Genomic DNA, 20,443 nt, shown 5'->3' on the forward strand with positions numbered 1-20,443 from the left:
ATATTACACCTAGCAGAACACAAACTTATCTAGTAACTCATCTTTCAAAAGCAGTACCTGCTATCCTAGACCATCAAGAACCCTAAGGCTATATAGTTTCTCCGGAGAATCCAACACTAGCCCGGTATTCGAAAATCGCTTAAATCCATCGACATAGAAGAGTATACTAAGCAAAGTCACATACGGACTTAGAGCCACGCTTGGATCAAAGATAATTTCTAGAATTTTGAACTCGTTCCTGGGCACTTTTGTCAACCACCAACCTCCAAGGTCACAGAAATCCATTAGACCTACGGAGCTTTCTTCCCAAGGAATCTCTTTGTGAAGTCTGGTTTCAGGAAGATAAACAGCCGAGGCCGTCCGCCTTTAGGGTCTTGAATCAGTGTTAGCCCTATGTCCTGATAGTGAAGATGCAGAAGCGCCCCTAGATGATTTACAGTGATAGCTATAAGCTGGCAAAAGAAAAGTATTTGAATACACTGCTAGCCGCACCTATATGTCATTTCAGTGGTTTTCAAGAGAATATATGCGAACTCCGCAACGTCTTTAATGTATATGTTCTTCTTTGGCCGCTGGGTGAGTTTGAGCTTTTTCTCCTCGGCCATAAGGGTAATAATCTGTAGGGGATCAGTCTCTGCTTCTTTGAATAAGTGCTGAGGGACTTAATCGCTCACGTCCTCTACTTTGCGAATAGTTTCTTTGTTTAGCTCCGATTCTGTCTCCTGTTTAAGAACAAGATGCCACCACTTCCAGAATGTTTGCAATGAGCTCTTGACTTGAAAGCCCGGACAGTGTCGACCGTCCTTGCCACGGCAAATGTCACACCTCCAGCCAAAAAATCCATAGAGGAATTGGACCGTCTCGTTAAAGTCCGAGATCGATTTCCAGTGTAGCACTAGGTCAACACCAATATGCCGATAGTACCTGCCAGGGACCGACAGGTCAGCTTTTAGCATAGTGCGAGGGTAAAGAGGGTCTGCCTACCTATCCCAGTATATACGGGTATTATCTAGATATCCCTGAGTACTATCAGCGTACCGCTTTTGTCGAAGTTGTGAGACATCTAAGCTTTCTGCTTGGGCCAAGTAGTATTCTGGAGACAGTTGGCCCTCATCGCTGAAAACACTGCCGTCGAGCTTATCATCATCACTATCGGAATTCTCACTATCAAGTTCTAGGTCAGTGTTAGAGTCGCTATCAGATTTAATATCCGAAAAGACCTCGCTCATATCGGAGCTGGAATTATCGTCCAGACTCCGCTCATTGTTATATTCAACCGGTTGGGAGCAATCTAACATCATTAAGGCAGCCAAATAATGATTGGAGGGGAAGTGAATGAAGAAAGGGGAAGAAGATAGATAACAGTACTTAAAAGCGATGGACAGAGTGCGAAAGGGACAGAAGAAACTATGCTGAGAAAGGATGGGAGCAAGAAGGAAGGACTAGGTCAACATGTGTTCTGGAACTGGAAAGAACATGGTGTTTAAAAAAGAGGGGAAGAGAGCCATTTTTGGCTCTTTTTCACTTCTACCGTGACCACGGTGAGACAGCCGGGTAGGTGATGTTGAAATGAAATGCGGCAAAGGGCTTCTCTGAAACCTTGGCGCCAGGAACCCCAAATGATTGCTGTTGCGTGGAGGGAAGCGCCTGGTCGTGGAGATACGCACACTTAATGCCAAGACAAAGACCGGTTAGATGGATGCTTAAAACAGCCGTCGAAGTAGCCATTTTTGGCCGCCTATTAACCGTCACACCGTTATATAGAGTAATTCATAATGATTTATACTAAGGTTCCAGATTCCATAAAACAATAGAATAGTAATATCCTTACCAAATACTATTAAAAAATCCATTTTTGCAGTTTTTGGGGGGTCATGTATCTTTTCTATGGTGATCCCATATAAAAGATACCCGAAAAAGCATCTGATAAAGATGACGATAGCGATAACGATAACGATAATGAAGCTTGCATTCAACCTTTCCTCCGCATTCCCAAACCATCTTCTATCCCAAAAACACCAAAAGCAAAGATGGTGAAACCCCTCTCATTTAAAGGTGACAAGCCTAAGAAACGCAAGGTCCGCTCCGATGACCCCGAAAAATCTGTCACAAAAACCCGCAAAATCGCCGCAGACCAAGGCAACGAAGACGAAAACCCACCCGATGACAATAGCTGGGTCTCAGCCGATGCGCCAGGCGACCTTGGCGGCCCAATCGTGCTGATTCTACCTTCCGATAAACCTACATGCGTAGCCAGCGACGTGAACGGCGTTGTGTTCGCGAGCGAGCTGGAGAATCTCATTGATGGGAATCCGGGGACTGCGGAGCCGCATGATGTGCGACAGGTTTGGGTTGTGACCAAAGTTGCTGGGACAGATGGATTCAGCTTTAAGGGACATCATGGGAAGTGAGTTTATCTCTCTGAATTAAATGGATGGTGAATTGGCTTGTCATGGGATGCCTGCTAATCTTCTTGTTCGGTATAGGTACCTTGGCTGCGATAACCATGGACTATTTTCTGCGACCGCTTCCGCTGTTAGTCACTACGAGTCTTTCATTGTGATTCCATCGCCAGATATTACGGGGACATTCTACCTTCAGACACGGGGTGGTGATGCCGAGTCTTTCATGACTATTAAGGAGAGCGCGAAGGCTACTTCTGGTGTGGAGATTCGTGGTGACGCAGAGAATCTTTCGTTTGAGACTGGTGTACGAATTCGCATGCAAGCACGATTCAAGCCGCGACTTCGAGCGTCGAAGGAGTCCAAGGCATACGAGAAGATCAGCAAGAAGGAGTTAGAAGCTATTGTTGGGAGGACGTTGGATGAAGATCAAGTGAAGAGGTTAAGAAAGGCAAGACGAGAGGGAAACTTCCATGAAGAAGTATTGGATGTTAAGGTTAAAGGGAAACATGATAAGTTTGCGTAAGACTTGACTTGAATGGCAAGAATAATCGCATTTCATTTGGTGCTTAGAACCCCCTGAAATCTCAATATTCAACAATCTATGAAACATCAATGATGCGGCTGGAATTGGCTGTCGCGCTCTGCTAATTTTCGCGAGTATGTCCTCTTAAACCCATCGTACCCCCCATTTCTGCAGTTTGTCATGATCCCATATAGCAACGGCCCAATCTCCATATGATTGAAGGCTTTCTGAAATATGAACACCCGGCCCATGCCTGTTGGGTACGACTTCATCCGCCAGAGCTTCTGCCCATACAGGGTTGGGTCTGTCGGTTGGCGGTAATGTCTCCCAAAAGCTTTCGAAAACTCGAAGCCCGTTGTCATCATCCAATGACCAACGGCAATATTGACAAGCGTGATCAATAGTACCCATCCCACCGTCGAAAATCCAGGGCTTTATCGAAGGGTCGAAATTGGCAAGAATCATGTCACGCCTTAATGAAGATTCCGCGCCGAGAACACGATATAGAAAATTGGGCCCATAAGCAACCAATGACACTGTGCGATGGCGACCAAATTCAAGTGACGGCATATCTGTGATTTCTCGTAAAGGCAGGCTGCCTATCGACAGGTTGAAAGGATGAAAGTCCACTGGATATGTCGTGTTTCTCGGTGTCCAATCAATTTTTTGCAACTCCTCGTATATTTCCTTATAGACGGATGTGTACATTCTCTTGAGATAAGGTACAAGAGAACTCATCTCCTCATACCCCCCAGTGTGTCATTTTCCCAAAAAAAGGATCGCTGCTTCTGCATGAGCGTCGTCGCTCTCAGCTTGCCAGTTATTGAGATATCTGGCCTTGTTATGCTCTCGCAGAGAGTCCCGGGAGAAGGGTTCCTCTTCCATTGGCCCGAAGATATTAGCATGGATTCCAGTCGGCACAGCCCCCGAAGAAGACGATGCTCCTCGAGCAAAGAGAGCGAAAGTGGCAACTGCGTATTCCGCGCATCCGTTGGTATCCATTCAGGCTTCGGTACATTTACACTGAAGTCCTCTAGAAAGAACAATAATCTTCGGTGCAAATAACACAGCTCAATAGTCTCGTTCAGATCCCGAGGTTTATCAATGGGAGTGAATGACGTGGATTGAAATTCCACATCCTCATTCCTCTGGCCCAAAGCATTGATCAAGGCGGTTGCTTCCGGTTTCTTATACGCATAGTAAAGACCCTTGGATCTCAACGCGGTGATGGGTTCTTTGAGGTTCAGCCCAAAAGCGGCGTAGGACTTCTTGACAACTGTAGTAAAACTTCCAGAGAAAGCATAACGGAAGACATGATATATGAACGGAGATGCGAAGGCGAAGGACTGAAGAGGACTGAAGAGATAGCAGGCGGTTATTTTCCTTAGGATAGAAACGAGGAGTTCGAGTGGAAGAGCTTCCAATGTGCAGCTAGGCTGGAAACGCGTATAAGTTGATTTGGTTGGAGGATGATTCTAAACTGAAAATTCTTACTGTTGGTGTTATCATGGTCATTGACTCATTGATGTCTTGAAAGTGAATTAATTTGATTGAGCACTTGAGACTTGAACTTATAGCTATGACCCCGCTATGCCGTGTACAAAAGTACAAAACGCGGTTCAACACGCTACGTGTACCATACAGAATCTAGTTCTGAAAAGAGCTAGGCCCATCTGCAGGTGGAGATCATTATAATAATACTTTTTGAATCTGTGACAAAACCATTGTGCCCAATTTAATATTTCCACATGTCCATGTTCTAACCTTAGGCTCCAAGGTTATTTGAGATAAAAGATCCTTTCTAGTACAAGTAAATTGTTATATCGTCAAAACATACATCGAAGAAGGTTTAGATGCTAGGTAGAACTACTAGGTAGTACTAGTAGAAACCAAATTCAAGTTACCAGTAAATTTTGAAATCCAACTTGAACCTGGTGGGATACCTTTTTCACATCATCTTCCCTACCAAATGGCCTATAAAACATTTGGCCTGTCATAATAGCTACGGAACAAGGTGCGAAAAAATTGAACCGGTCGCATTGGTAAGTGTATTGTTACTAGTAGTCATTCCTTCATATCACGCTGGGTCCAGCTCTAAGTACATACTTACTAGTTCATGTGCCAGGCAACCTGAGATAGATGCAATAAAAAGAATATAGGGAGTTTGATTCGCTACATAGTGATCCTACAACATTTGAAATAAATCCACACACATTCAATATAGGGTTTATCAAGACTGTTTTATCCTCAACTGGTAGACTTCCAAGGGGTTTTACCAATATGTCCAACGCGTGCATGAAGGAAGCGGTCAGGCCCCGGCTGCGACTATTAACAATCCACCCTACCTGTCGACTGCAGAGAACTCCACCGCACCAACCTTGCTTGATGGTCACGCGCTTTCTGATAATGGCGTGTTCCATGCCGTGGTGCTCAGTGGCAAAGACAAGTCCAACAAAAAGTGACCGGCAGACTTCAACGGGAAATTGGTCGTGAACCAGCGGCACCCTCGCGGCCCCCCAGTGGTCGTCAAGATGAATGAGATCCCATGGATCCCAGTTTATGGCCGGTACTATGCACTGGTTGGTTTCCATGTCAGCGCGGACTCATGCTACGCAATCGCGGCTCGTTAATCGCAAAGCTTGGCCTTATACAGTGAAGGCGACTTGGGACAACTGTTTTTGGCTAGGATTCGTGCCGATATCCTTACTGAAACAAAAAGAATTGTACTCGAATATCTCTAGGTTCTCGACTTATATAGAGTGCATTCATATTGAAAAATGAAGAGACATCACGATATACCTGGGCATACGCCCCGCATACAGTTACTACTAACAGACAGAAAATGTATACCATATTCACTGTGATGACATTGATCTCCTTTTGAGTTGTACTCAAGCCGCACTCCCAAACCAAGTCAGCACCCACCGAGTTATTCCCCATCGATTTACCGAGTCTATGGCACTAATCGCCTTCTTAATATGGGCCAGCGTTATGTCACTAAGCACAGAATCCACAAGCGTGAAATCCTCGTCGTTCCCAACCGAAGGCTTAGCGCGGGAGAGTTCAAGGAGTCTGGACCGCCAAAAATTCCATCGCTCAAGACTTATTGGGAGAACACCCTCAGCTAGTGGACCAGGTTTGAAGTTAGACTTTGCCTGCTCTTCTGCTGTTAAGTCTGCCCCAGTACACAGCTCTCTGTAAAGAAGGGTTCCACATCTTATCAGCCACTCAGCCGCAATCCAGACCTTGCAATCGAACTTAGTCGGGTGTCCTGCCAATTAAGTTTCTGTGCATGCTGAAATAGAGATAAGCACCAGAGTCATTATTTCCTTTTGATAATAAGTAATATGGTATAGAGGAAATAGTCTCTCACATTCTGAAACATAGTCACTGGTCCGCCCTGACGCCTCAGCCCATGAATAACGGCAGCAAAAACGTCAAGCCATGGGTGCTCGAAACTAGGCAATTCATGCACCACAGCCAGGAGCATAGTCCAAGGACTATCAAAATAATCTGAGTCATCAGTGCATTCTGGATTTGCCGATTCGAAGTATAGTCGCAGGTCATCGGTCAGCTTGGCCGCGGCCGCTGCTTTATCGTGGCTAGAGTGTAGCCCTTCATCCAAGATTCGGAGGGCTTTTGCTTGATTCGGGGTAATATCCTTAAAAAGGCCACTGAGATCAATTTCCGCCATGGTGATTGGTATTGAAGTGGTGAAAAGTTGGTGGTTTGACAGGGAGGGTGGAGTTGTGAAAGTTAACACGAGTTAGTGGAAATGAGCCTGGGTTAAGTGAGAACCTATGTAGTTATCAGATGCCAGTGATGGGTAAGATCGAAGTCGCCTAGAATCAATATGTCTCGAAACGTGGTGCGCCGTGGTGATATGTGAATGAGTACTGTAGGCGCCACTGCCGCGCCAGCCTGAGCATGCCCTAGGTGATAGATCATGGATGTTTGAGGTGCGGATACCTATAAATACCAACCTTCCAAGGTTGGAAGTGGATACTGGCCCCACTTCTCAGGTAATATTTGTAAAATATTACTCGATCCGTGTAAGGGTTCAGTAATATTCCAAGGTTGGTAACCTCCAGGGCTTCCAAGGTTGTAAATATTCCAACAGGGTTTGTGCTATAGCTTATCCATAATTAGGTATCCAATATCGTAATGCTAAGAAAAGAAAATGTAAGGGTTACTACAGAATTTTTAACCTTGGAAGATTGCAGTTCTTGAAACCATATTAGTCGAGAGAATACTCTCAGTCCTACCTATCTAATTAAAGGAAAGCGAGACGCCCGTTATACCCCGGTTGATGAATTTTCGCCCCTCACACTGTCACACGTGCATCTAATGCCATAGCTTTGAGTTGCTTGCCATGTGGCTTGGACGCGGGGGCGGATCGCCATATCACTGGTGACATATCAATTGACGCGAATCTCAGAAGGGTTAAAGCACTTTTCAAGTACGAGTAGGAATGTAACTTCATCCTCGTGAAAAACAGGACTTGAAACAAATCTGCCAGAATTTGAGATGAATTTGAAGGTTCTGCTTTAATCAAAGCTTGAACTTGGAGTTATTGGGCGTCTGACCTTGTCAGATCAGCCTCAGGATCTGCATATCTTCCTTCAATCTTCGATCAGTGCTATGAAGCATTGGTACGAGAGTTGGCTTGAGAATAAGACGCTGTTTATTTGCATTTTTATCAAGCCATCTTTTATTTTTCTGCATCATGCATCTATGGAAACGCACTGTGAATACTAACCCTATTACTACTACTTGTACCAATTGACTTGATACTAGCTAGGCTACTCAATCTTGCGAGTTTCATTCGTTCAAATCATAATGCAATCTCGCGTACATGGGACTTCCAATCCTAGGTCACGAGTCGCAGCATCAACCATCTATTTCGGTCTAAACTCAGAAAATCAGGCGATTTAGCTTTGTGATGCACGTACAAGGGTTAAATAAAAAGCTCGTTTTATTCAGAGCATACATCCATGTATTCTAGGGTCGATAGTATGATGAATAAATTCAAATCTTATACATAGTAAGTAGATCGTATTTCTTCAATTGTCCTTGATGTCCCACGCGCTCTTTTTATTATCGATTTTATACATACTGTCTGAATATTCTTCATCTTTGAGTTCTCTTGCTACCTCTTCGAATCCCCTTTACTACCTCTCTCTTTACTATCTCTCTAACGGTTACTATTTTTTACAGCCGTGACATTGACATCGTCTTCAAGTTTCCTTTACCACCCATACACCCATACATCTTTTATATTTCGCTGTCACATGTGCAAGTCATTTCCATTAATTAAATTCTCGTCATGCCCACTAGTGCTAGCTCTAACACATTTCCCACTGGAAATGGAGAATCGAGCTCTAAGGCCTACGCTCCACCGACTCAGCGTCCAACCGAAGCATCCTATATAAGTTGCCAGCTGTCGGTGTTCGCCTATCAGAGCAAGGCCACCATGGGCATAAGGTCATGTGTCTGAGGTTGTTCCAGACTGTTCTCCCCAAGCAGATCTTCTTCCTTTCCACATGCCTCATCCACCACCGTTCTGTTTTAGTAATACCCCTTGGTTCTTGGCGTTCTTGAGCTAACCTTGGAACCTATTTTTTGTAGTATGACTGTCACGGAGTTATCAATCATCCAAAGGATCGGTATGTTCGGGATTGGCACTACGCTAGCGATGTCAGAGCGCCGCTGGAAAACCTGTTAGACGCGACCCTTCACAGCACTCTCGACCAAGGGAATACCCCTCACATTACGGGAACAAGCCCACACTACCACTAACTGTCTCTACCAATAATCTGGTACATGTTCCTATCACCCCTGGCACATCGATGCCATGGAGAAACGGTATGAGAATGAGAAAAGGGGCCCACCGTGCAGTCTACGATAACGAAAATTGAAGCAAAGCCGACGTCGTCTATCACGATCCCACCAAAAAACCAAAACGACCTAACGCAATTTCAACGGAATTTTCTATGGCAACATACGTCCCGAGAGCTCCCCCGAAGGTTCCTGCGACAGCTCCCCGAAAGTTTTGTCAAAGCGGTCTTGATCCTAAGTAACGTTCTATCAGCCATTTTAAGTTATTTCTGGTCATTAAAACACTCAATTGAAGTTGAAAGTTTGCACCATTCATTATTCCCTCAATTTTTTTTGCCAGAATCGGAGTTTACTACAAAAAAAACGCTCAATGCTCTGTTTGGTTTCAAAGTAGAATCGCCCATTCAGAAGTATGGATAACACCATTGATTACTCCAAGAATGCTCCCACTCCAACCTATACCAGTGATTTCCAAGGTTCAGGCCGATTTTCTTAAACGAAAATTCGTATACGAAAATTCGTATACTATTAGAGCTGAAAGTCATCTCCCAGAATGTGGCTGGATTCATTGTTTTTGCTCCAATACTAGCAAGTCCTTCAAATTTAAAGTTGCAACAGGGGGTATCGTCTGTCAGTTTAGCCTTACTACGACCTGCATATATTCCTTAAAATTTTGATTAGTGCTCCACTGGCAGGGCTACTATGTAGGTATGAGCCACAGGCACAACTTGGATATTCATGGTGGCTCAAAATTCGCTGCTTAATATTGAGAGCTAAACCCTGTCTTTTAACGTTGTGTCAGATCATAAATGAAACATTTGAAGCTGTCATTCACATCTCAAGTGCTGATAGCTGACCTCCATGCTGTTCAATATCATAAGCCTTATCTGCCTACATGATGACTCAATCTTGGTCCAGCAATGTTTGATCCTAACATTTGAAGTCGATGTATCTATCTTGTCTATATTTCTTTTTTTTTAAATATTACTGTGCCCGTCCTGAGGTCAGACCATACTATATCGCTTATAGTAGCACTTTGGCATAGGTTGAACATATGAAAGGGGTAGGTCCTTTTTTTATCCATTCTATACAGTCTTTCCTCTTCAAGCTATACTATTTACTACATACATCTACGACGTTCAATTTATCTTCAAACTATCACTACTTTATCTTCCACTTCTTCTCACTACCTCCCCAGCTTTTAATACCTCGTCAAATTCTCTTCTCAACCTACAGCTCATTTCGCTGCCAGTGGTTGCCAATTTATTTACGTCAAAAATGCGCCTCATGCCTGCCAGTTAGTAGCTCCAACGAATTTCCCACTAGGAATAGAAAATCGGACTCCAGGGATAACCTCCACTACACGGAGTCCACCAAGCTCGCCATACACAAGTAGCCTACTATTGATACCAGTGCATGGACCACTGAAAGTTTTCCACGAAATTTCACTTATTTGAAGAAGTTGGAACAGCCATGATGGGAGCCCTTCCGGTAATGGCTCTGCCAATACGTTCGAGTTGTTGAGGAGCTTTGAGACAGCATCTGAGAGCGAGAATATAATCAAGACCGGATGCGCATGTAGAAATTCTCGAACATTTCCATCATCATCTTCCAAGTTTCCGCTTTGATCGAACAGGCTTAGCTAAAGAATGATATGCATTAGTAGGAGGGAGAACTCCAATAGGAATGGTAGGAATTTCATACTATCGTACTGGGTGGGATGTAATCTGGGATTTTGACCATGGCGAGGCGAGACGAATACTACTACTACTACTACTACTACTACTCCGTAGTTGAGCGGTAATCGCGTGGTCAGATCTATTTCTGGATCCACTTCAAGAAAACCCCGAAGCCTCACATATTATTCATACAGCTCACCAATGGAGCCCTTTGACATCTTACACAGGAACCATATGATCGAGCGACAGGTTTGCAGAAGGAGGTCACTCCCAGATGTTGGTGTGTGAGGGAAGAGAAAACACTGGCGCCAGAAGGCTTGAGCTGTGTGCCTCTTGAAAAGGCAATGTAAGTATATGTTAGGAGGTGTGCCTTTGGAACAGCTACAGGAAAGAACACGTATGGGGGAAGCGCGCGGAGGGGAAGTCTGCCCCGACACGTCGAGAGCTATCTACCTAGCCACCTTGGTCTGAACTATACAGACCACGTGATCTAACAGTACATGAGTGCAATGCAAGTCAACGCGTTCCCTAATTATTGGTCAACAAGGTTGAAATGAGGAGGTATGTGGAGAGAAAGTCGGCGGTTATGCAGGAGTACTTAATAGGAAAACGAAAGAAAAGCAATGTGGCCACCCAGTGCCCAGGTGGAAAACAAAATCGACGTAAATCTCAGTCAGCCCTTTGAGTTTCCTGTAAATGGTTCTTCGTATTAATAAACCAGAAGCATTGTTATAATTCAAGTTGTTATATCTTATTCACCACCTTAGCCAATACTATGGAACTCACGCGGAACAAAAGAGATTCAATCAAAATATGGCCTCTAACAAGAAAGAAGGATTTGCCTTAAAAGCCGACAGGGACTTCAAGGAGTGATCTAGAAGAACCTTTATCAAAGTCTGATTCGGATGAAGACGATTTTCCCATGCCAGGGGGCTTCCATGGATACACGGGTCCTGCCTTCACCATCCACGATGAAAACGACTTATGGGAAACGGCCTATCGGTCACTGAAACATGAGGAAAGATCCATTTTGGACGCCATTCGCAATGAAAACGCGAGCGCCATGGCCATTTCTGCGGTACTGGAAGACATCATCACAACCATTGAGACTCAATTTGAGATTCGCGAGAAAAGAAATGATACATCGAAAATCAGGAAAGCTGCAAAGCACATCCTCGACATCGCATGTTCCACGCAGAGCTCTGTGGCAAGTATTGCTGCTGCCGATCCTATAAGCCATGCAGCGACTGCTTGGGCGATAGTTTCTCTTGGGCTAAAGGTCAATATGATACTAGACATCCTTAAAATGATTCAAAGCTGACGTGGGTGAAACTAATATAGCTGACTCAGAATGATCGCGCACTTCAAAATGCGCTGTTTGAGACATCCGAGTTTCTTACTGAGGCGCTGGGTCGTTATACCCTCTACCAGAAATTTCTCGACAATGCTCCAGAGGAAGGGCGTGCAAGTATTCGAAGCACCCTTATCCAGATATATGGAGATGTATTGCGATATGCGATATGCGATAGAGTGTACCCGGAAGCTGAGCGTCAGAAAGCGAATCTGGAAAACAATTTCGGTGTCTAATATTGGGGACGGGCGGCTTTCAACCCTTCAGACAAAGATCAAAGGAACAGAGCAGAATCTCAAGGGATTAGTCGATATCACGCAGAACATTCACAGCAAAGAGCGAGCGGAAGAAATTCTTCTACGAATTGAACAGATTTCAGCACTTGTTGAGGCAATTGCCCAAAGCCTTGAACTTTCCAAGATACACATTGCTGTTAAAGCAGTGAATGGTACTTGGAATGATGAAAATGAAGAACCATTGTTGGAAGGCACAAGACAAGAGCTCCTGGAGGATATCGTTAAATGGGCAGATAACCCCGACGGCGAGCAGTTTTTCTGGCTTGACGGTATGGCGGGAACTGGAAAGTCTACTATATCGCGTAAAATGGCCTCATTATTCCAAGACCGAGGTATCTTGGGAGCAAGTTTCTTCTTCAAGAGGGGCCAGCTGGATTGCGACTCGGCAAACAAAGTCATACCAACGATCGCCTATCAGTTGATGAACTTATTCCCAAGGCTTAAAAAGGAGATTCAGGAAGTAATCAAGAAGGATGCATTGATATTTGAGCAAACTCTTGAGGCACAGTTTACAGCTCTACTCTTGGGGCCACTTAAGCAGCTAGAAATTTCTGGACATCAGCGGTTGACTATGGTTCTTATCCTTGACGCAATGGATGAGTGTTCAAATCAATATCCAGTAGATGCTGTACCGAAACTTCTCCTGCTTTTATCCCAACTCAAAGGGGTAAAAGTACTTGACATGCGGTTTTTGGTCATAGGACGACCAGAGGCACCTATCAGCGATGGGTTCGACAGATTGGACGAAAGCAAATACTTCAAAGTTTCTCTTGAACAAGTTGAAAGCGTGAAGGATGATATTTCCAACTTTCTACGCACCAAACTCAACAAAAGAAAGGCACACTGCATGCGTGTTAATCTCCATGGAAGAAATCTCTTCGAAATCCCTGAGACCTGGCCTGAAGAAAGCCTTATAGAGGTATCAACTGAGAGCGCATGCCCATTACTCATTGCCGCATCAACCATGACCCGATTTATCGGAGCCTCGAAGTTCTCTCCTGTGGAGCGAGCCAACATTTTTCTACAGAATGAAGGCTCCCGAAGCAACACGTTTGAGGTCTATCGCACCGTTTTGGATCAATTTGTCTCTGTAGACGACTTGACTGATAAAAGGCAGATTCTTGAAGATTTTCATCGAATTGTGGGACCAATCATTCTGCTCTACAATCCACTTGCAACCAACGCCCTGTCGCGTCTACTTGGTATAGACCAAAGTCTTATTGACAGAAGATTAAGAGATCTTCGGTCAGTTCTCGTTGTGCCCGATCAGGAAGATGTTCCCATTAGACTGCTCCACCTGTCCTTCCGAGATGTCCTTTTTGACGATAAAACCTCTCAAATGGGCCAATTTAAGGTGGATGCAAAAGCCCAAAACCACAACTTGGCCATGAGATGTATTGATGTTATGTCTGATAAGAAAGGTGGTCTAAGAAGAAACAGTTTTTGTTTTGAGCACAAACCAGTGGACCATGAATGTTCTAAAGTCAATGATGATAAGGGAAAGTTAGAGCCACATGTGAGCTATGCTTGTCAATACTGGGTGGAACATCTCCAGAATTGTCCTGATACTTTCGATCATGATCTTGTATACGCGTTCTTTGCAGACCATTTTCTTCATTGGCTGGAAGTTATGGCCTTATTTGATATGACATCAGAGGCCTTGAGACATCTAGTTGAGTTAGAAAAGATACTATCAGCTTCAGTACGCGATCCCAAAGATACACTGTCCGAGAGGCTTATACTGACCATCTATTCAGAGAACGCAAAGCTCTCAGCTGACAAGATTTCTTCATGAAGCAATTATGTTTTTGCAAAGAGCCAAGGACACCATCAGCGTGGCACCCCTCCAGGTTTATTCATCTGCCCTCATGTTCACTCCAGAAAACGCTGCTGTCCGGATAATTTTCAAAGATCAAATTCCGAAATGTTTTATAACATTGCCGCAGGTTGACAGGGACTGGGGCTCCGTACCAAAAGAACCAAGGGCCTACTCCAGGCGTCCAAAGCGACCTCTAAGCAGGCACAACCTTGCCATATCTCCTAATGGCTGGAGGTTAGCTTGTATCCCACAATGGAAGCGAGACGAAGTTCAAATCTGGGATATTGGGAGAGAAACGCCTGACAGACTGACACAGACAATTTCAATTACTGACTGGTCAAGTATTGAGTTCAAATCCCTTGCTTTTTCACCAGACGGTAGAATCCTAGCAATTCCGCATATGCGCAAAAGCTCAATTTCCCTTTGGGACTTGAATGTCAACAAACAGATATACGAGATACCACTCGACACTGCCTCCTCAAGTTTTGGAGGGATATGCTTTTCATCGGATTCTAAATCACTGATATATGCTTGTGAAGTGGATAGTATCGAGCGAAGACCAGATTTAGACTGGCAGCACAGGATATGGGACTTGAGTAAACCGGGCGCTGAACCAAAGAAACTAAAACACCGTTTCGGCTACTCGATGGCCATTGCATTATCGCCAGAAGATCGGTATCTCGTGAGCAGCCACGGTCTTCCGAGTATGATCGCTGTTTAAAACTTCGCCACGGGTGAACATTTACGAAATATTGAGCTCAAAAGCTGGCGTCCAGCCAGGTTGCTTAGATTCACAGAGGACGGGGAGTATCTACTGACGGAGAATGGTGTCTTCTCAATCACGTTTGGTGATTACTCTTTGCAATACGCATTGACACATTCTTGGCTTGATGTAAAGGACGACTTTATCACAAAAGGCACCCAGAGGCGCCTCTTTTTACCGATGGAAGAGCATGGTGCATGGGCTTCTCATGGAGATTCGCTGTACATTGCGAGTGATTCTGCTAGACTCCAGAAATATGTAATTAGAGACGACTACGATGAAGTTTCTCGGCCGTCATAGTGATGGGTGATATTTTACTAACGCCCTCAAACCTCTAACTTCAAGTTGAAGTTCAAATGTGCATATCACTAGACGATTCCCGAGGTCGAGTCCACGCCTATTCCTGTGCCTCTAGTCTTCAAGTTGTTTCATGAGTAAAATGAAGTATATGTAGATCCCTTCTATTTTATCTGAACCTGCACGTGTAAGTTTCAGCCGGAGCAAGTTGAAGTTCAACTTGAAATGTTGACACTGATATCTGCATAAGGAGTCTCAATTCAACTTAAACTCCATTGATCAACGGCCCCACATCCGGAGTCCGAGTTTAATTTAAATTTCAGCCAATCAAATAACAGCTATTGTGCCTCTAACTATTACTCATAATGAGCCATTAAATCTAATTGGTCCAAAATATCTATACAATCAGGGAGTCAGGGACATATAGAACATATAAAGACCTCAAGATCACCCCATTCCATCTCATTCACACATCCAAGGTTTCAATGCTCCCGACTATAACAAACTCATCCTCATCCTTATCAGCAACAAAAATGACGAAAACGCAATTCCAATACCCAATCCCACCAGGAGTCCACTCCATCCCACACACAGACCTTGACCTCCGCCCCGACTCCACAATTGACGAAATCCTCGAATCCCCAGGCCCAGTAACAAGTACCAAGAACATCTGGTTCTTCTGGCACTCAGGGTACAAAACCATGCCAGGGTACAGTCAACGTACCGTACGCACTTGGCACAGACGTCTTTCCAAAAAGGGGTGGACAATTCGAGTCCTTGATCGAGTTCCTGGTTCTGCAAATAATATCTCTCAATACCTTGATATCACATCACCAAAAGTCTTCCCACGCGCATTTATTCAAAATACACTCTCTGGTCCTTTCGCATTACAACATACCTCTGACTTAGTTCGGTTCCCACTGATACTAAAGTATGGAGGGATCTATGCGGACGTGGGACTGATGTGTATTGGGGATGTGGATACACTCTGGAATCGAACGGTGAATAATCCCGATTCGAAATATGAGATTATTTCATATACAAGCAAGAATGAGGGGATGTATAACCTTTTAAATTATTTTCTTGGTGGAATGCCTGGGAATGAATACTTCAGGCGGTGTCATGAGTTATTACTTGCGCTTTGGGGAGAAGATGGTGGGAAAGAGAGTACGGAGGGGATGCATGCAAGTGGACTTTTATCCGGAGTGAAGTTGATGGGTGGAGCGTTTACGATTGAAGAGGAGGATGGGAGTGTGATTCCTGCGGATGAGGTGAGCAGGATGTTGACGGATTATATTATTCAAGGACAGGCGGCGAGTGCGGTTATGGGGTTGGTGGATATTGATGGGAACTGGGATGGACCGGCGTATGTACGGGAGAGGTTCTTTGCGATGGAGTTTATGGAGGGATCGCAGTTGATCAATGAGATGACCAATTGGGATGGGCAGAGGGCATTTGATCTGATGTCACTTTCTTTGCCTGGTTCTGGGGAGGTGGAGAGTGTGGAGCAAGCAGAGGCGCGGAGGATTGTGGAGGGTTGTTTGTCCAGGAGTTTTGGGTTTAAGTTGGCGCATGGGTTGATCTTGAAGGTGTTCAAGGTTACCTTGGGCTCATCGTGGAAGAAGAATCCTGGGTCAGATGCTGTTCCTGGAACTTATGCGGATTGGCTTCGTCATGGAATGAATCATTGGACGCCAAACAAGGTACCAGAGTCGGTGGTCTTACCTATCATTCCTCCTACCAAAGTGGGAAGATTACTAGAAGTTTGAGTATAGAATAGTATAGAAGATCTGAAGATATGATATCTAATAGAATACGGCGTTTTTGAAGGGAAAACCAGGCAATAACATTTGAGCATCAATTAGTAACATTTTGAATGAGATCTGGACTTGAACCATTTTAATCAACGCTATATCCTTTCTGTTTTGACATCTGGACCATATAATCACCCTCCGCAATTCGCGCATATAAGCGAATAGCACTCTTGTTCTGGAGTAAAGAAAGTACAGCAAAGTAATAAAATCATGAGGAATAGATCACAGCCATTAAATCAGGAAGCCAAAGATAGACAAAGAAACCTCGTAGTAAGGCACCCTGGCCATTAAAAGGGAAAAGAATTAAAATCAATCTTCAAGAAAGTTAAGAAGCTCAAATAATAAGAGATAACACGCGACACGACGCGCGCAGCGCACCCACCTGGGCAGTCTTGATTATCAACATAAATCTGTTTGTCATAAAAACCGAGTCTATGGAAAACCTTGGAAGCGAAGCGGAATCGGCAAAAGGGAAGAATCGGAGGAGCAGTAAGGTAAAGACTGTGCGGGTGTCGTATAACAGCCCGGGGTATGAATTCTAACTTGAACAGTAGTACAGAGGTAAAGAATGAAAAAGGCAAATCTCAAAACCCGTGGCCAGGAACATTCTTTCGCAGGAAACGCAATCAAAGCAGGCATATGAAATAGCTCGACGCAAGAGAAAACGGAAAAAAGCAAAAAAGGGCGAGCAGGTCTAGCGGGTGAATCTTTCGTTGCGGCAAGAAACCAGGGAACCGGAGTAAACATATCAAACGCGTGTTCGAGTTGTACATGGGATCGGAAGAGAGAAGATAAGATCAGGTGAAATCAAGAATTGAGTGAAAGGCCTTGGAATCGGCTAGCCCATTCACCCTGTGCAGAATGCACGCGAGCATTAGGTGAGTCACTAGGGTTGTAGTCAGAGAAACCGGTCTCTAACGGTCCAAAGCTGGTAGGTGAATATGGAGCAAAAGGATCAGGTTGAGCGCCATCCAGCTGGCGAGATGACTGAGCGAATGGCTGGTATGTGTCCGTGAAAGCTGTGCGGAGCATCCCTACAGGGTTTTGCATCTCGCGGCTGGGATCTACATCACGAGCTCCGTAAACTCGCTCTTGATGACGTCGTTCGCCGGGAGACTCTTGACTGTACAGGGGATTTGGCATTCCTCCTGGACCAGACAGCCCGGCACTGGGTGGCGTCACGAACGAGGCAGGGTTGATAGCCGACATCCAGATTCTAGTCTTGTAGATTTTGAATAAATCGGTGACCAATGAGTTAAAGTTGATATAGGAATCAGCAAAGTAATAGAAGGTGAGTTTCTTCCAGTCCCTGTAAGAATAGGGTTAGTTAATTCACTTGGCTTTCAACGTACTGAGGGAGGTACTCACATTTGAAACTCAGCATCCAGAATTTCCATGTTCAGTCGATGCTCAGCAACCTTTTGCTGGCATACACGCTTGGCTTTAGCTTCATTTCCCTCCTTGTCGCGGAGTGTCAAAATCTCATGGCTCTGAGCAAGGCGCTTGATGAGCTTGGGTTTAATCTCTGCAGATGTCTCCTGGACGCCATGTGCATGGGGGCCCATTCCGCCCGTGGCACTTCGAGCCGTCAGACCTGGATTGGCTACACTGGAACCCTCCAGTTGACCTTGACGTGAAAACATCATGAGCCACTTGTAGTGCTCCTCTGCGTATTGCTGTTTAAGTTCCCGAGCTCGCTGGAGAGATACATTGGCATGTTGCACCGTACCCAGATCAGTTCCACGGTCAGCCTCCACAATGACCAAATCGCCAGCCTTGACTTGTAGTCCAGTATCCTCTTGAATGTAGAAGACATCCGCACGATGACACTTAAACGTAACAATGTACAAAAGCTGGTTCTGGTGGGCATGCGATAATGCAGGAGGTTGGCGACCGTAAGGATTGTTCATTGCATATTGGTTCAGAGCAGCTGGGATGCCCGAGGAGCCATCACCGCGCAGTGTTTGCTCTCTAGCGTAGTATTGTGCCTGAATGGAGCCGGGGAAGTCTTGGACATTGCCGTACGTATCTTGACGATCTCCGAGGCCCGCTCGAGGAGTGGCAGTGCTGTGGGAGTCCACAGAGCTTATCGAATCATGACGAATAGGAATATCAGCAAAGGAATGACGACGGCTTTGAGGAAGTTCAGCTGCGCCCCCAAAGCCAAGGGAGGTTTGCCAGTGTGCCTTGCGGACGTTGTCCAGAGCGCGATTTTCTATTGGAGCGGCAAAGGATGAAAACTGATGCTCTAGGTTGGCGGAATGCTCAGAGAATCGGCGCCTGGTGTTGCCGCGCATGTTGTAGCCATGGATGTCGCGTAATTCACCAAGGTCCTCAGCCGCTAGGTCCTCCTCCGAAACGACACCATGAATCCGATGAGCGGCGTGAACACCAGCATTAGAAGCAGATGAAGAAGCACGGTCGCGGAATCGGCCATCCATTTGGCCTGCAGCCGCGGCTTGGCGGAGAAGAGCATTTTCACGGGCGAGCTGTTCGATTTGTCGAGCTTGACTGACAGAGTAGCCCAGCTCAGTCTCAGAACCGTTCAGGCTCTCGTCGCCATCATCATCTTCGCGAACACGACCAAGCATGGCTGGGTCATGGCCCAATTCACCAAGAACACTGGGTCTTTGCGCTCGTTGCTGGACAGCTGACGTTTGACCGGGCACACGAGAACGGCCACCCGGATATTGCGCACCACCTGCTGTCTTCGCTATCATGCCGAGATACTCAGGGTCCATTTGTCCCACGGAGTATGACTGTGAACGGTAGGTCTTCGGGGTAGGCTGCAACGGGATCGCGAACGGAATAGCTGATTCGCCAGAGATAGTGCGAGTGATAGGACTGAGTGCCTCATCTCCTAGGGGGAACCCCTGATGGGGGGGTTGGCCATGGTCGGAGAGGGAACGATTTCAGAAAGGCGCGATGGGGGCTCCTTGCGGGATTCTGCATTCCATATAGCTGTTCCCCAAGGGAAAGAGCTGTTCCCCGACTGATTCCAGTTGAACGATCCACTCATGCTAGGGCTGGGGTTCGCCGCCCAGGGCGCCTGATCACCGGAGGGACTTGCGGGGTTGGAGGGTGCAGATGAGAGAGGGCCACCGGAAAGAGAATGTTTCCTCTGCACGGAAAGAGGAACCTCATTGAGCCATGAAGTCCGACGTGCTGGCTTCACCGTAGGCGCCGTGATCGTCTGTGTGTGCGAAAGATGGTCTCCGTCATCGTCGGACGAGGCAAGGGCTTCGGAATCTGGGGTGGAACGTCGTACTCCGGGGTGGCTCTTCTCGAGTCGGGCACTGGCAGTTACGGTGGGTGGTGTGCCCGATTGGGTCACAAACGATTTCTGAGATGGGGCGGTCATTATGTCTGCGATGGAAATAACTGGAATCAGATCAGCATGTGTGCCCTAAATGACTCTATGCAGCTATTCAGCCGAATTCAAAAGTCCCGTCTCAAGGGACTGGAGTGACGAGTGAAGTAAGCGCTAAGGGGGCCGCCAATGAATCCAAGCACTGACCTGTGATATCTTTAGGTGACGAGGACTTTAGGCTGTACTTTATAGGACGTAATTTGGCGGCGTCGATCACACGCGACAAAGCACCCGTCTTTGGTTCACGCGCTCGATGAGGTTGGGAAAGTAAAGGCCAATCTCGATCTT

The 20,443-nt window shown here is 45.7% G+C and overlaps 8 protein-coding genes across 8 annotated transcripts; 4 read left to right on the forward strand and 4 right to left on the reverse strand.

Moving 5' to 3' along the window:
- Positions 1-482: 482 nt before the first annotated feature.
- On the reverse strand, positions 483-1,728 carry N7483_010154 (uncharacterized protein; the record flags this gene model as incomplete). Its single annotated transcript, XM_057093581.1, has 4 exons — positions 483-617; positions 675-924; positions 985-1,407; positions 1,532-1,728. 4 exons carry the CDS (start codon positions 1,726-1,728, stop codon positions 483-485), a joined length of 1,005 nt encoding a protein of 334 aa, XP_056939552.1.
- A 302-nt stretch (positions 1,729-2,030) lies between these two features.
- N7483_010155 (uncharacterized protein) lies at positions 2,031-2,928 on the forward strand (the record flags this gene model as incomplete). Its single annotated transcript, XM_057093582.1, has 2 exons — positions 2,031-2,407; positions 2,487-2,928. The coding sequence occupies 2 exons, from the start codon at positions 2,031-2,033 to the stop codon at positions 2,926-2,928; spliced, it is 819 nt and encodes a 272-aa protein (XP_056939553.1).
- A 759-nt stretch (positions 2,929-3,687) lies between these two features.
- On the reverse strand, positions 3,688-3,930 carry N7483_010156 (uncharacterized protein; the record flags this gene model as incomplete). Its single annotated transcript, XM_057093583.1, has 1 exon — positions 3,688-3,930. The coding sequence occupies one exon, from the start codon at positions 3,928-3,930 to the stop codon at positions 3,688-3,690; it is 243 nt and encodes an 80-aa protein (XP_056939554.1).
- Positions 3,931-5,819: 1,889 nt separating this feature from the next.
- N7483_010157 (uncharacterized protein) lies at positions 5,820-6,622 on the reverse strand (the record flags this gene model as incomplete). The annotated part of the gene is made up of 2 exons (XM_057093584.1): positions 5,820-6,173; positions 6,302-6,622. The coding sequence occupies 2 exons, from the start codon at positions 6,620-6,622 to the stop codon at positions 5,820-5,822; spliced, it is 675 nt and encodes a 224-aa protein (XP_056939555.1).
- Positions 6,623-11,367: 4,745 nt separating this feature from the next.
- N7483_010158 (uncharacterized protein) lies at positions 11,368-11,766 on the forward strand (the record flags this gene model as incomplete). Its single annotated transcript, XM_057093585.1, has 1 exon — positions 11,368-11,766. The coding sequence occupies one exon, from the start codon at positions 11,368-11,370 to the stop codon at positions 11,764-11,766; it is 399 nt and encodes a 132-aa protein (XP_056939556.1).
- A 123-nt stretch (positions 11,767-11,889) lies between these two features.
- On the forward strand, positions 11,890-13,887 carry N7483_010159 (uncharacterized protein; the record flags this gene model as incomplete). Its single annotated transcript, XM_057093586.1, has 1 exon — positions 11,890-13,887. One exon carries the CDS (start codon positions 11,890-11,892, stop codon positions 13,885-13,887), a length of 1,998 nt encoding a protein of 665 aa, XP_056939557.1.
- Positions 13,888-15,504: 1,617 nt separating this feature from the next.
- Positions 15,505-16,740, forward strand: N7483_010160 (glycosyltransferase; the record flags this gene model as incomplete). Its single annotated transcript, XM_057093587.1, has 1 exon — positions 15,505-16,740. One exon carries the CDS (start codon positions 15,505-15,507, stop codon positions 16,738-16,740), a length of 1,236 nt encoding a protein of 411 aa, XP_056939558.1.
- An 852-nt stretch (positions 16,741-17,592) lies between these two features.
- On the reverse strand, positions 17,593-20,146 carry N7483_010161 (PSP1 family protein; the record flags this gene model as incomplete). The annotated part of the gene is made up of 3 exons (XM_057093588.1): positions 17,593-18,094; positions 18,154-19,597; positions 19,657-20,146. 3 exons carry the CDS (start codon positions 20,144-20,146, stop codon positions 17,593-17,595), a joined length of 2,436 nt encoding a protein of 811 aa, XP_056939559.1.
- Between the last annotated feature and the right edge of the window lie 297 nt (positions 20,147-20,443).

Source organism: Penicillium malachiteum, assembly GCF_028827825.1.
Source record: "Penicillium malachiteum strain IBT 17515 chromosome Unknown utg000005l:1.0-9002435.0:326005.0-9005861.0, whole genome shotgun sequence".
NCBI lineage: Eukaryota > Fungi > Ascomycota > Eurotiomycetes > Eurotiales > Aspergillaceae > Penicillium > Penicillium malachiteum.